A 15,535-nucleotide genomic window follows, 5' to 3' on the forward strand; every position below is an offset into this window, starting at 1 on the left:
ATTATTTCAATAAGAAGCCTATACTTTACTCCTGACAAAAGCTATTTTCAAAGAGCTCTCCTCTCATCTAAGAAATGTATTTTTCTTTGTGCAACGTACAAGTAACAGGTCATCAATGGGCCTCTGCATGGATCTGTCATGCGTTAAGAGAATACAACCACCTTGTGCCTTACTTTGCACCCAGATAATACACCATCTAACTAGCAAAATTGGAGTCAGAAATTGCCCCAAGAAGCTTGCACAATACATTTTAGACCTTGAGACACGTTGTACAGTACCATAGATTGTCTAAATATGGCCCTTATCCTTGTTTGTTCATTAATCAATTGATCATTATAGTTAAAAAAATTAAATGTTGTTTGTTGTGTTGTTTGCTCTCTAACAGGGACAAGGAGGGTCTGATGGGTGCTGAGACAGTGCTCCGGGGCCTGGGTCTGGAGCCATCAGCTGAGGATTGTGTAACGACCCAGAGGGTGTGTCAGATTGTGTCGACGAGGGCCGCCCACCTATGTGCTGCCTCACTGGTTGCCGTGCTGCGGCAGATCAGGGACAACAAGGCAGCAGAGAAGCTCCGCACCACCATCGGGGTGGACGGGTCTGTCTACAAAAACCATCCGCAGTAAGTGACATGCACAGGCTTTGAGCTTGCTATAAATGCATGAAATCTCTGTGTGCGTTAGGGCTGTCAGTGCAAAGGTTTTGCTAGTGGTGTTCCTGGTGTATAAGGAATTCCTTACCATTTGACTTTTTACCATTGCTATTCTACCCTAATCCACTCCGTTGTTCTCAAAAGGTTTGCAAGAAGGCTCAACAAGATGATGCGGCGGTTGATGCCAGACTGCGATGTACGCTTTCTCCGTTCAGAGGATGGCAGTGGGAAGGGAGCAGCCATGGTGACAGCAGTGGCCTACCGCCTGGCCATGCAGCATGCCGAGCGCCAGTGCATCCTGGACAAGTTGCGACTTAGCCATGAACAGCTGCTGGAAGTGAAGAGGAGGATCGGTGAAGAGATGGTTCGAGGCCTAGCCAAGGAAACCCACCAGGTAGCCAGTGTCAAGATGCTGCCCACCTATGTCCGCGGAACACCAGATGGAACAGGTTTGTTCATCAGGTTGACAGTAACAGGTTGATGAATGTGGGGGCTTGAAAGTGATCTTCATTTAAATATCACACGCTTAAAAAAACTCTGTTAGAGGCATTGTACCCATAGAGCCCTATTAAGCAAGACGAAAAACCCATGCGGTAATACAGATTTCGCCCTCGCTCTGCGCCTTTTCGTATTATGGAAGCCGTGGTGAGCGCTCACTCATATGGAATACCACGTTCCTGCATAATTTAGCATTGGGGGAGTGTCCATATGTTAATTATTTTCGCTTTGCGCTAATTGCTATTAAGCCCCTTGACCTAAAAACACTCAGCGCATACCGATTCCGCCTGGGTCTGACCACGTCTTAAAAGCAAAAAGCACTGTTTCATTTTACACTTGAGCGGCTCTGGAGTGCTGCTGGAGTGTTGCCATGTCTGTTTATTATAAGCGGCTTCTTTTTCTGCAAAGATGCTTGTAAATATTGGTAGTTGTGGTTGCTTTTCTTGTTTCTAAAGTGCTTATTTGGGCTTTTCTCCTAATGTTGTTTAAACCAGTGATCCTCACACAGCGACATTCCCATGTCAAGGACCCCCAGATTAATGCATTTGCCCAACTAAGCCAGTGACCCCCATGACAGATTTGTGTTTTTAAATGTTTCAATAACATTTTTCAAAAATATTCCACAATTGTCACTTTTTTCAAAGATTACTTTTGAAAATAGCAGATCTACCAGCTCACAATGCATCACATTCATTCATTAAAACAATGAACTCTGACTGCAGGGGGATATATATTTATAATGATCATTCTAACAATGTGCAAGAAAATATGTAAAAAGAAGGAAGAACTTTATATTTGTGGACAATCAAAATATGCTGGAAATTTTAATGTGGTGTCATTAAAAGGAATCTTGATATGGCAGACTCACTATCTAGAAAATAAAAACATGGCACTTCATTTAAAATAGGTTGTAGACCCCTGTTATATGCGATTCTTTTGGGAGTATGTTTATAGACCTATTTACTTGTTTCTATGACACATGGCAACAGCGAGTTTTCTGGCTTTCTTGTTGAGATTATAAAGGGTCATATATCGCTCATTTCTCAACCTTTTTTAGAAATTAAAACATCTCCATACTCATTGGGAGGTTTGCTTTCATACGCTGTATCACACCCGACTCAATTCTTCTTCAATAATATGCTACGAGCGAAGACCATAACATTGGGGCCGCAGCAATACGCATGGCGCACGTATGGCATTTCAACTCATTCCTTCGTCGTGACTCGAATGAAATAAAATAAAATAAACGTTATTTTACTGGTGTTTTTCAATAGAAACAAATAAAGAGCGTGTGTGCAACAGTCAGTGCATATACGTGCATGCACTATAGGCTATATTTCCTCCTTGTCGGGATGGTGAGCTGAGCTCTTCACAGCCCGTTTGTGTTTCATATTATTCTTATAATATTTGATATTATAAACACTCATGGTTCTCTCATTTCTCAACCGTTTTTTAAAATGTAAAAATCCCCATATTCCTTAGGAATCTTGCTTTCATTCGCTGTATGGTACATGGTTCTATTTTTATCGAATTAAACAATATCAAACGAACTTGTATGTTCGGGGGTTAGACGATTCTGGGAACATTACGCATGGATTGCCAATTTGCCAGCCAATGCTGCGTATCTACTCGCAGTTCCATTCCGATCTGAAAGGTATAGGTAGGTGCCATTTCAAAGTCTTAGTTATTCATTTATGAATCAAATGAACTAGAATAAAGATTTTTACAGCTGTTTTTCATGCTTAGAACAGAAACAAATTAAGTGACGATGTGCGTATATCTCCCTCCCTTAGCATATGGCTGCGCCGCTGTAATGACTTTCCAATGAAAACTGCAAGTTACTTAACAAAATAGAGACATAGGCCTACAAGCTATGCACATCATGGCTGTGACAGCTTGTGGATCTGTTCTTTGGAGGCATAAAGGTGACAGCATGCAGTGCAATATGAATAATTAACCCAAATGTGACAAAGTCATGTCATGTCTATGGTGCCAGTCTGCAGAAATGTAATACCACTTGCCGAAAAGGGCGCATCATCAGCTGGTGTCGTAAAGAGAATAGTACGGACATGTTCATTGGGTAAGCCTCAAAACTCCCTTAAACACTCCCATGACTAATTCAAGGCCGTTTTGCTCACACCACGGGGTGTCGAAAGCGCTTCTTACCTGGCCCATAATTGTAATATGACATTGCACCCGCCCCCACGTCTTAAAAACTGTAAAATTATATGTAATTAGATTCCACTTGCTTAATAGGGCCCATAGTGTTTATGACATAGAAAAGTGGAATTCAGCCAAGGAAAGGTGGATATTTAACGTTGCAAATCCAATCGAACTAAAAAGTGGCATTAAAGGAGAATTTCATGCTAGAAGTCTTACTTACCTTTCTTTGCAGTTGTTAGGTCCGCACCAAAGTGGCCCAGGTGTCATTTTGTGCAAAAACGCATTATTGGCTATTTCCCCTACCCCACCATAAGCCCTGAATGGGGTGCTGGGTTTTAGTGCTAATTCGCTTATTTCCATTGCTCAAAATGATTTGTTTTGGTATAAATCCTCTCTTCATAATGTCGCAAGATCTCGCAAGACTTTGTGAGCTCCATGCAATTGGATGGAGCTCACGAAGTCTCGTGAGATCTCATGATAGACGAGACTTCACTCTTTACGGCTGGAACACAGCAACGGGGTTACTATGCAGTAAAGTGTCATGCTACACATACTGTTGACATTATGAAGAGAGGATTTATACAAAAAAATGGTTTTTCGAGCAATGTAAATAAGCAAATTAGCACTAAAACCCAGCACCCCATTATGGTGGTGTAGGGGAAATGGCCAATAATGCGTTTTTTGTTGTTGCAATAAACAGACAGAGAATAAACGTTCACTTCTAGCCATCAACGTCACTTTAAAAGAGAGAAATTAAAACCTGAGAACTAAAAAACATCGCATGGATGCACCTGGGACATCCTCAGTGATGTATCCCAAGGTCATCCCGGTTTTGGATTTCGCAACATCATACCCCTCACTCAGGTGACCCAGCTGGGGTCCCAGTCCCATTAGGGAAAGACAGGGTCACACAGTCCGCCGCTCCTGAACTACTCTGCTGGGACTAGGAGTTATGGCGCGAATACAAATATTTGACCCCCTGCTTATACAAGACCAAACTATGTTCCCATAAGCAGCCCAATGCAGAAAAGTCATGAAAACGATTGAAAATGTGTTCTTTGCAGTTGTTAGGTCCGCACCAAAGTGGTCCAGGTGTCATTTTGTGCAAAAACGCATTATTGGCTATTTCCCCTACCCCACCATAAGCCCTGAATGGTGTGCTGGGTTTTAGTGCTAATTCGCTTATTTCCATTGCTCAAAAAGATTTTTTTTTGTATAAATCCTCTCTTGTCGCAAGATCTCGCGAGACTTTGTGAGCTCCATGCAATTGGATGGAGCTCACGAAGTCTCAAGAGATCTCACGAAAGACGAGACTTCACTCTTTACAGCTGGAACACAGCAACGGGGTTACTATGCAGTAAAGTGTCATGCTACACATACTGTTGACATTATGAAGAGAGGATTTATACAAAAAAATGGTTTTTCGAGCAATGGAAATAAGCGAATTAGCACTAAAACCCAGCACCCCATTATGGTGTTGTAGGGGAAATAGCCAATAATGCGTTTTTTTTTTTGGCAATAAACAGACAGAGAATAAACGTTCACTTCTAGCCATCAACGTCACTTTAGAAGAGAGAAATTAAAACCTGAGAACTAAAAAACATCGCATGGATGCACCTGGGACATATCCTCAGTGATGTATCCCAAGGTCATCCCGGTTTCGGATTTCGCAACATCATACCCCTCACTCAGGTGACCCAGCTGGGGTCCCAGTCCCATTAGGGAAAGACAGGGTCACACAGTCCGCCGCTCCTGAACTACTCTGCTGGGACTAGGAGTTATGGCGCGAATACAAATATTTGACCCCCTGCTTATACAAGACGGAACTATGTTCCCATAAGCAGCCCGATGCAGAACCTTTTTTTTTTTTTTAAAGATTTTGCAAACCTTTTTTTCACCCAGTGTCAATTATCTAATGTAATCCTGGGCACTACACCTCCTCTGCCAACCTGGGGGGGCAGTGGACGCACCTCATGCTTCCTGAAATGCATGAGCAGTCCAAGCTGCTTCTTTTGACCTGACAGGGGGACCAGTTCTTTCCCCTCCATCAGGTGCCCCGGCTGGCCAGGGGGAGGTAGTTTAGAGACCAGGATTACTGCATGTTTTTTGTGAGGGTACCTACCCTAGGCGACACGGGGAAAACATGCAATCTCCACACAGAAAGGCCCTTTCGCCAACCCCACCTCAGGTTTGGGCACTCAAGAGAGAACACGCCCAGCGTCAATCAAACCCAGGACCTTCTAGCTGTGAGGCGACAGCACTACTAACTGTGCTACCGTGCCCCCAGGAATTGATAACCTTTGTCATCTAGTACATGAATCACATCAAAATGTTTTAATATTAATTTAACACAGTATTTACTCATTGAGGTGATGACTGATTAATTGTTGGCTGTGATATACCAAACTTATCCTGATCTCTCAGAGAAATGTCCCAGAGGTCAAAAAGGCCAAAAGAACTGAGGTTCAAAATTGTGGCATGACCGCAGAAGGAACAAGATGTATTGTAATGGAGCCAGATCTGTTGTCATTGTTGATATTTGATAACTGTATCTTGTTTACCTATCACATTGCAAATCAGTTACATTGTTTTTAATTGATAGATTTGAGTAATTAGGGTTACTCAAATGTTTTAAATTAAATGTTAATTTAAAACATTTGGAAATGCCTTTTAGGGTTTGACATCCATGGCCTAGAAAAGGCCTTTGATGAGAATGAAAAGTGACTTGTGAACAACCTACCTGACATTGTGTTGACATATGTTCCATATCCTACCTGACATGTGTGGGTGGCTCATTGTGTTGTCATATGTTCCATATCCTACATGACATGTGTATGTGGCTCATTGTGTTGACATATGTTCCATATCCTACATGACATGTGTATGTGGCTCATTGTGTTGACATATGTTCCATATCCTACATGACATGTGTATGTGGCTCATTGTGTTGACATATGTTCCATATCCTACATGACTTGTGTATGTGGCTCATTGTGTTGACATATGTTCCATATCCTACATGACATGTGTATGTGGCTCATTGTGTTGACATATGTTCCATATCCTACATGACATGTGTGGGTGGCTCATTGTGTTGACATATGTTCCATATCCTACATGACATGTGTGGGTGGCTCATTGTGTTGACATATGTTCCATATCCTACATGACATGTGTGGGTGGCTCATTGTGTTGTCATATGTTCCATATCCTCAACAGAAAGTGGTGACTTCTTGACTCTGGACCTTGGTGGCACCAACTTCTGTGTGCTCCTGGTGCGAGTAGAAAGTGGCGAGAGGCGTAACGTGGAGATGCACAACAAGATTTATGCCATCCCCCAAGACATCATGCAGGGCACAGGGGAGGAGGTGGGTCACTCTTGTCAATTGACCTTTTTACACCTGCCAATTGCTTGCCCAGGCCAGTGGCTCAGGAGGCAGATTGGCCGCTTGGGACCTGGAAGGTTCCCAGTTCGATACCGGGTTCCCCCAGAGTTGGTGTCGAAGTGTCATTGAGCAAGACACTGAACACTAATTAATATTGATATCTTGCTCAATACTGAGAGTATAGATTTGTACTGATTGACTCAAGTGTAGTATAACCTTGTAGTGATATTGCACTAGTGATGCAGGCTACAAGGAAATAGCCATGACTGAGCCACAGTACAGCTGAGTATTGTATGGAAACGGCAGACAAATTTCCCATCTTGTTTTAAGCTACGTGAGCAGTGTACAACGCCCCAATATGGACAGAACGATCGCAAAAGCATATGATATGATTGTATCATATCCAAGATACCACACTTGCATCACAATTACAGTCATACTTGCAGCTTTTCAGTTAAACAAGTTTTTTTTTGACAACTTCTCTAAACCCTATTTGGGTACACATTTTTATTTGCCAGTGTCTGCCCCCAACACTCACTCCCAAAAATATCTTCTTTCACTAGGACCCTGCAAGGACTACTCAAATGAATGTTGCATACAATAGTATGACTTTAAATCCAGCCTTCACAGATAATTTCCCCATGGAGACCTTTCATGGAATGTCATGAAAAGTCTAGAGAAGTCATGAAAACGATTGAAAATGTGTTAACGTATGACTTTTTCCCCCCTTTGTTTTCTGCTAGCTCTTTGACCACATTGTGCATTGCATTGATAACTTTCTGACGCATATGGGAATGAAAGGAGCGTCCTTACCTCTGGGCTTCACCTTCTCCTTCCCCTGTCAACAAAATAAACTGGATGAGGTAAGACTTTGTTTAATGATTGTACTGTGAGAAAGTGTCTTAGTGTAAAATAAGGACAACATCGTTAAGCATGCATCATTGATTAGGGGATGGGAAAGAGTATTGTTATTTAATCTGTATTCATTTAGTTTTAGGTTGATTATTCTTGATAATATTTTGGTTATTACTTACTATGCTAATTATGTTTTTAAAAAAAAATATTTTTCTTGTATTCTGCTGTTTGTTTGCTCAAAAGATTAAATGAACAATTGGGGGGGGGGGGGGGGGGGTATAAAGTATTATACAGTATACATTAAAAGGATGGCCCAGTGAGTTATCACTGGGCCAATTATGATCAAAGGCATTATATGTGCACACACACACACACACACACACACACACACACACACACACACACTCTCTCTTTCTCTATCATTCATTTCTTTTTATATAAAATATGCACATAAAATGCCATAATGGTTCCAGGGCATTTTGCTGAGATGGACAAAGGGTTTCAGAGCCAGTGGCTGTGAGGGGCAGGATGTAGTCACACTGTTGAAGGATGCCATCCACCGCAAAGAGGTAACGCATGCACACACACACACACACACACAGCCATACACATACTGTATGAACAAACATTTCACACAAGATACCAGTCATGGCTGTTTCCTTGTACACATTTCATACACATTTTGTTTGTTGTATTAACCTGCAGTGTTTGCATGAAAATTGCATTAAAGTGGGTTTGTCATCAATGCCATCAGGAGCTTGATTTGGACGTAGTAGCATTGTTGAATGACACAGTGGGGACAATGATGACTTGTGGCTATGAGGATCCTCTGTGTGAAGTGGGACTCATTGTAGGTGAGTTGTTTCTTACCCCAAATGTACATTCTGAGGTTGTTGGGGAGGGGGTAGGGAGGGATGGGTATTGGGGGGAGGGGGTAGGGAGGGATGGGTATTGGGACTTGGGAGTCAACTAACGATATGCATCGAAATACAGGAGTTTAATGCGATGCGATGCACATGACCAAATTGCCTAATCCGAATCCCCTTTGTATTTGCCTCTACTAAGGGCACCCCTCATTTTATTCAGCTATAGTGTAGATTTTTATCCTAACGCAAACATTAAATGCATTGACAATGAATGGAGAATTTACGTCATATGTAGACGAGCAAATCGGTATTTTTGTTAAATTCCCATTGATAATGAATGGAGAATTGACGTCATAATTATGTGTCTGAGCAAATCGACATGTTACGTCATGATGATGTACAATGATAAGAGCGCCCGTCACTTGACACGGGTGTGATTGCTTTTGGTGGAGAAACCACAGATATTCTAAACAATTTGAAAACCCTATGGTTGGAAATTCATCCTCACTTATGGTACTTAAAATGGGTTTTACGACTACAAACAAGCCATCAGATGGTGACTGGACGTTTTTGCCCTTTACTTCTGTGTCTAATTTTGGTATAAAGTACATGCATACATTAAATATCGTCTGCGAGTGCGACCCATTATCGCTCTTATGACAATAATCATAATGAACAATATGAACATAAATTGGATAATTAACATAAATACTCAATTCAAGTATTAAAATTAGGACGAGTCATGGCACGCTCCCGACTTTATCACGAAGTGGCGGCTCAGATTCTGTTCCAATCATATTACTTAACAGATTACTTAACAGAGAGCTTAAGTTACATATTATTATTTGAATAAGTGGCCTTGTTCAAATGTAACGATTCATGTTATAATACATAAATACTGAGTGCATTGATAAACACTGCCAAGTGCACTGTTGTGAGTAGCGATAACAACCTCACCTCACTTCCAATTCACATCCATGCAGGGACAGGCACCAACGCCTGTTACATGGAAGAAATGGAGAATATAGAGTTGGTGGAAGGCGAGGAGGGGAAAATGTGTGTCAACATGGAGTGGGGTGCATTTGGAGATGGCGGGGAGCTTGATGATTTCTATACCACGTTTGACTATGCCGTGGACGACAGCTCAGCCTTCCCAGGCAAACAGAGGTATCTGTACTGATCTTGAAAGAGAAAGGGGACAATTTCTACCTTTTGTGGCACTTCATGCTGCTGTGTCCAGCTGCGCTTTATGTGACACCGCAGCTGAGATTGCACCCATGGCAGCCTGTGCGGATTTGTCTATAGAGGGTATGCGCATGCTTCAAGTGAATGGCACATCGAGTGGCAAATTGAGTGGCAAAGCAACAGGCAAAGTGAGTTTAACATTGTTTAATGTTGTTTAATGCAATCAGATTGGACTTTTCTGTTTGGATGTATGGGCTGTCAAGGCCAGAAAGTAGTTTTTGCCACTCAGTAGGGGTTCTTGCATAACTTCCGGGTTTGATGATGATGTCACGCGCATACCCTCTATACAGCGTGGCTCCAAATGGGCCAGCAGTCTAGAACAGGGTTAAAGTGGAAGCAGGCGCTGGCACAGATTAACTACATTTATGCTACCAGCTAGTGGAACAGAAATAATTAAGCACACCCCCCCCTGATATTGATACATAAGATGTATCAATATCAGGGGGGGGGGGGATCTGAGATTGAGGACAGTGCAGTAATTCAAAGTGAATTGATTTATCATTCAATTAAACATCTCATTTGGCTGGGTACACACTAGAATCCTCTCAGGGCCCCTGGTGTCCCCAATCCCCAGTTCTATACTGTACCATAAGTCATAGGATGGCTGAACTTGATGTATAAATCGCTACATCTAGGGGGGAAGGTGGTCTGTTGTGTACCAAAAGTAAGTAACTGTGACCCAGAAATCACAATCACTGCTTTGTCCATACTTTGACATGTTTATTGATGCTTTTTTGTTAACTTTAAATGCTGTAAATTGAAATGATGTGGGAAAACATATAATTTGCCATTCTTATAAACACTAAATATGTTCTATACACAAATCCGTGTTTGAACAGCTAAATGTGCCCCACCGTAACTTTCAGAGGATGGTGTGTCAAGGTGATGTGTCATGCATGTAAAATATGCTCGATGTAGCGGGAGTTTAGATCTTTCTAGCAGTCATAGTCAGGCTTTCTTTTGACTGATTCACAATCTGCCAAAATATACAGTATCTGAAGTTTACCTGTGGTGAAAAGTAATGCTCCCCTTAAAATTGTGCAAAGTCTCCTCGACATTTACTATTGTAGAAATGTTAATCAGGCTCACTCAGAATAATACATTTTGTAGTTGCAGAGAGAGCAGACAGTCTGAAACATTCACATTAAGAAGTTTTCAGGGTCAAAACTATGCTCGTCGAGACACTCGTATATGCCCTGAAGTATAATATCTGTGCAAAAGTACGCTTTGTGAATGAGGCCCAATAAGCCACTGTATTTCAATTAACAATCTCTACCACATTTCTACCAAATCAAATAACATAACCTCATCATATCAGTTTGAGTATCTCTTCTATATTTGTCATCCCGTGTGAGGTATGAGAAGATGATCAGCGGGATGTACCTGGGGGAGGTGGTCAGGAACGTGCTGCTGGAGTTCACTGCCAAGGGCCTGATATTTAGAGGCAGGCTCTCTGAGCGCCTCAAGACTCGAGGCATCTTTGAGACCAAGTTCCTGTCACAGATTGAAAGGTGAGCGCAGCTGACTGAATGTGGACTTCTCTCTTGCTTTCTTTTTTACTCCTTTTAGGGCTGCAACTATGAATATTTTCACAACAATTATTATATCGATTACTTCTTTGATTAATCGAATCAAAAAAGTAATCGCTTTTGAGAATTTAGAAGCGTGTTTTCTTTTTTGTAAAAATGTTTATATACAGCAGTGGTAACCAACTGGTTGATCACAATTGCAACGTCAATCTTCAAATTATTGATAAATAATTAATGTATTAGTGCATTGAAATTACCCATCCACTTACATGGGAAAATGCGAAAACTCACATCAAGTATTTTTCTCTCAGAAACCGTCGGAGCTACAGTTACAACACTTGGAGGGGATGTTCATAATAATTAGTAAAATTAATGTAATAAATAATTACAACCATAGGTTGTATGTACAATCAAAAATTAACTTTCCCTGGATTCCTTGGGTCATGACGCATCTCCCCATGTAGGCCACGCCCATTTGCGTCAGGATAGAATTTCTGCCATTTTGACTTATCTTCAAAACACACTTTTTGCTCTTCCACCTACAGCTTCTGATTAAAACACCACAGGCAGAATTTTCATAGTCTGTATCAGCTGTAATCCGTGTCAAAAGTTAGTGGGAGGGGCCTGTTTTACACAAAATTACACAAATCACCAACGGAATGTCCAATCCACCCCAAATTTCATTCACATATCGAGGGTGGTTTCATCAACTGAGAGCCCAAAGCAATTCCATTTTCATCCATAGGGGATGCCGCAAATGCAGAATTTTATTGCAAAAACATTCTTTTTGGGGGATAAATCTGCTGTTTAGCCTGACAGGACAACTCCCTCCCAATCAGTAATGTGATCTATTACATCACATTATCCACACTGTACATAATTTGGTGTTCATATATTCAGAACGGGTAAGGTCTAGTATTTGTAATCGATTAATGTTGATTGTTGAACCGCTAGTAAGGAATGAGTTTTGACCTGATGAGTAGATATATCAAAAAGAATAGCAAGCAAAACCCAATTATATTCCAAACTCCTCGCAAAAGTTCGGAAATGTAATTTGGTCGATTATATTTCCCCTTTAATAATACCAATTGGTATTGTATTTTATATTGTTTTTATTAGTCACCTTTACAACGAGGTACATCTTGTAAGGACCAGGCATTCGTTGAACTTGCAACACAGCTAATCGTGTTCAAATTAGCTATAGACGATTTAGCTTCCTGATCATTTTGGGGTACATTTTGGGGTCTTCAAAATAAAAGTTGCCGCTGTATCCAGTGGCAGGGTCGGAACACAGACTTACCAAAGTTACGTTTCCGAACTTTTTTTGATGAGTATACTGTATAGCATGAGCTTGTAGATTGGCTATTTTGGGCAAATGTTTCCCCAGGATAGGCATGGTCTGGTTCTTAACCCTTTGGTTGGTTCTGCTCTGTCTCTAAGTGACCGACTGGCCCTGCGGCAGGTGCGCTCCATCTTACAACACTTAGGCCTCACCAGCTCCACCTGCGATGACGGCATCCTGGTAAAAGAGGTGTGCAGTGTGGTGTCACGGCGAGCAGCTCAGCTGTGCGGTGCAGGCCTCGCTGCAGTCGTGGATAAGATCCGCCAGAACCGCCACCTGGAGCGGCTCCGCATCACTGTGGGAGTGGACGGGACCCTCTACAAACTACACCCACAGTAAGGGGGTGGATTTTTGTGTGTAGTTGTTGGTGGCCAGCATTATTCTATGCAACCAGGGGGTGAGGGGCGTTAGGTGTTAAGTGTCTTGCTCAGGGACACCTCAACATTGCTGGGGTCAGGACTCTAACCTGGGACCTTTGTTTTCCACTATGGCCACCTTACGTACAAGTTTGTCTCAATTTAGAAAGACGTACTGTATTCTCGCATCTAAGAAATTACTGGATATTTTCAAGAAGTGATTAAGTTCACCCAAAATGAATCATTTGTGAATGATACAACACTAAGTATAAGACATGTCTTGTACTACTATTTACTGCATGTATGTATTTTTCTTAACACATTCTTGTGTGTGTGTGTGTGTGTGTGTGTGTGTGTGTGTGTGTGTGTGTGTGTGTGTGTGTGTGTGTGTGTGTGTGTGTGTGTGTGTGTGTGTGTGTGTGTGTGTGTGTGTGTGTGTGTGTGTGTGTGTGTGTGTGTGTGTGTGTGTGTGTGTGTGTGTGTGTGTGTGTGTGTGTGTGTGTGTGTGTGTGTGTGTGTGTGTGTGTGTGTGTTCTCAACGAACTCTCCCCCACCTCCCTCTTATCTCTCCACTCAAAACAGTTTCTCCAGCATCATGAAGGAGACGGTTGTAAGTTTGGCACCACAGTGCGAGGTCACTCTGTTACGATCAGAGGACGGCAGCGGGAAGGGAGCAGCGCTCATCACAGCTGTGTCCTGCAGGATCAGAGACGCAAGGCAGCGCTGACGCACTAATGACTCCCTGGTCAGTGACAGGCAAGCAGACCTGAATGTCCATTCAGAGATCCCCTGAGCCGAGGAATTGACCAGGGGTGGTCTGAGGGAAAGACTTTACTGTGTTGTACAGGCCACCGTTGATAATCAAAAAACGGACATACAGTATAGTATCTCTTTGATTGCAGTTTGATTTTCACGGTTTTAATTCATCTGACTTCTGTGTTAATTTGTCTGTGTGTGAATCTGTGTACATTACATGCCCGTGTGTAATAATGTGTGCATTTATGCATCAAGATATGAAACAGTTGTTTGATACAGTGTCTGTGGCAATGTGGCATGGGTGCAATCAATAGATTTTCTCTCCTTTATTTTATTTTTTTAAATCATGTTTTCCCTACTGTATATGAATTGAACTTGAGTCATATTTAAGAAGACACATGACTAGATAGCAGAGCCTTGAGCGAGGAAGCGTACCTACTCTACATAATTCTCCATCATTTGTATTTGTTGTCACCTCTTGTCTTGTTGCACTTTATATGGGAACAGAAAGTGTTCATCTGACCGATCACATCTGGGAATGTTCCCAAATCTCAATTGATAATTTGTAGATTTTTACAATTATCTAGAAGAATCTCATACTGTACGTGCTTAACCCTAGCATCACTATTCTAGGTCTTAACATTCAGCAAAAATAGCTGATCTACAAGCTCACAGCGCATTGCAATGTGAGTCATTATGAGCTTGCAGACCAGCTATTCACTATATTCACACGGTGGCCATTTTGCACTTAAAGGGATAGTTCGAACTTAAGTTGTATGAAATACTTGCCATTAATATAGTGGTTGCAACTGTATCAATTGATTGCCTGAGTCCCGTGGTGGGAGTTCTGCTCTGGTTTTGGTGAAATATTAAGTAGTTCTGGTCATTTTGTGGGGGGCACAGGGGACCACGCATTACAATTAAATGAATCCACAAAACTAACGTCATTTGTATTGTTGACTTTCGTTCATTTTTTACCCCTCTATCACACGGAACTATGTTTTTTGTGTCCATATCACTACGCCCAAAAAATAGTTCTGTGTGATAGAGGGGTCAAAGTTGAATGAAAGTTGCGCTAATATTTTAGAAATAGGTCAACAATACAAATGATGTTAGTTTTGTGAATTAATTTACTTTTACTGCGTGGCCCCAGTGCACCCCAAAAAATGACCGGAACTACTTAATATTCACCAAAACCAGAGCAGAACTCCCACCACGGGACTCGGGCAATCAATTAATACAGTTGCAACCACTATATTAATGGCAAGTATTTCATACAGCTTAAGTTTAAAAAATCGTAACTATCCCTTTAAGTCATACTTGGGCACCCCGGTGGGGTGGCACTTCTTCCAAACCCGCAAATATGACGCCAGAGCAAAATGGCTGTTGTGTGAATACAGTCAGTTGTCTGCAAAGTTATTTGATGTACGGCAAAAATGGGAGGGGCCTAGTATCGATCCATTGGTGATGCAGTCAATTAATTATTGGGCGTAAGTTGTTAATATAAGTCAGTCCCTTTAGAAATGTGTGTAGCGCTGTTTATTTTGTTGTCCCCCTTATTAAGATCATTTTTATTCATTCAGTAATTCTTAAAACATGTTACTTAGAATATATTTGTAATTTCTTGTTTTGTCTTTTAAAACTTAAAATATATTCTCTTAAAGATTTGACTTTGGGAACAATATCCATGCTACACATTACAGTGACACTGTGTAATCTTCAGCTCTTACAATATATTAGTTACCACTTCAACAAAACATTACATGAATTACAAGTGATTTATTTAAAGTTCTTAAAATATTAGTTCTGATCCATGATTCTGCAATTTAAAGCAATGCAAACCCATAGTTACTATAATGAGATTTTAAAAGAGTTTTGAATACAAGTGAT

General features: G+C 41.4%; 1 protein-coding gene across 2 annotated transcripts in view; it reads left to right on the top strand.

Moving 5' to 3' along the window:
• hk2 (hexokinase 2) overlaps window positions 1-15,315 on the top strand; it is a 24,978-nt gene extending 9,663 nt beyond the window's left edge. For both annotated transcript variants that reach the window (XM_079517048.1, XM_079517047.1), the window contains exons 9-18: window positions 386-619; window positions 794-1,098; window positions 6,530-6,678; window positions 7,440-7,559; window positions 8,025-8,120; window positions 8,306-8,405; window positions 9,401-9,584; window positions 11,018-11,173; window positions 12,632-12,868; window positions 13,472-15,315. In XM_079517048.1, the coding sequence (XP_079373174.1) occupies window positions 386-619; window positions 794-1,098; window positions 6,530-6,678; window positions 7,440-7,559; window positions 8,025-8,120; window positions 8,306-8,405; window positions 9,401-9,584; window positions 11,018-11,173; window positions 12,632-12,868; window positions 13,472-13,616 (1,726 nt within the window). In that variant the 3' untranslated portion in view covers window positions 13,617-15,315. The remainder of the gene's footprint in view (window positions 1-385; window positions 620-793; window positions 1,099-6,529; window positions 6,679-7,439; window positions 7,560-8,024; window positions 8,121-8,305; window positions 8,406-9,400; window positions 9,585-11,017; window positions 11,174-12,631; window positions 12,869-13,471) is intronic.
• Window positions 15,316-15,535: the final 220 nt, after the last annotated feature.

The sequence above is a fragment of the Electrona antarctica genome (assembly GCF_951216825.1).
Source record: "Electrona antarctica genome assembly, chromosome: 12".
Taxonomy (NCBI): domain Eukaryota; kingdom Metazoa; phylum Chordata; class Actinopteri; order Myctophiformes; family Myctophidae; genus Electrona; species Electrona antarctica.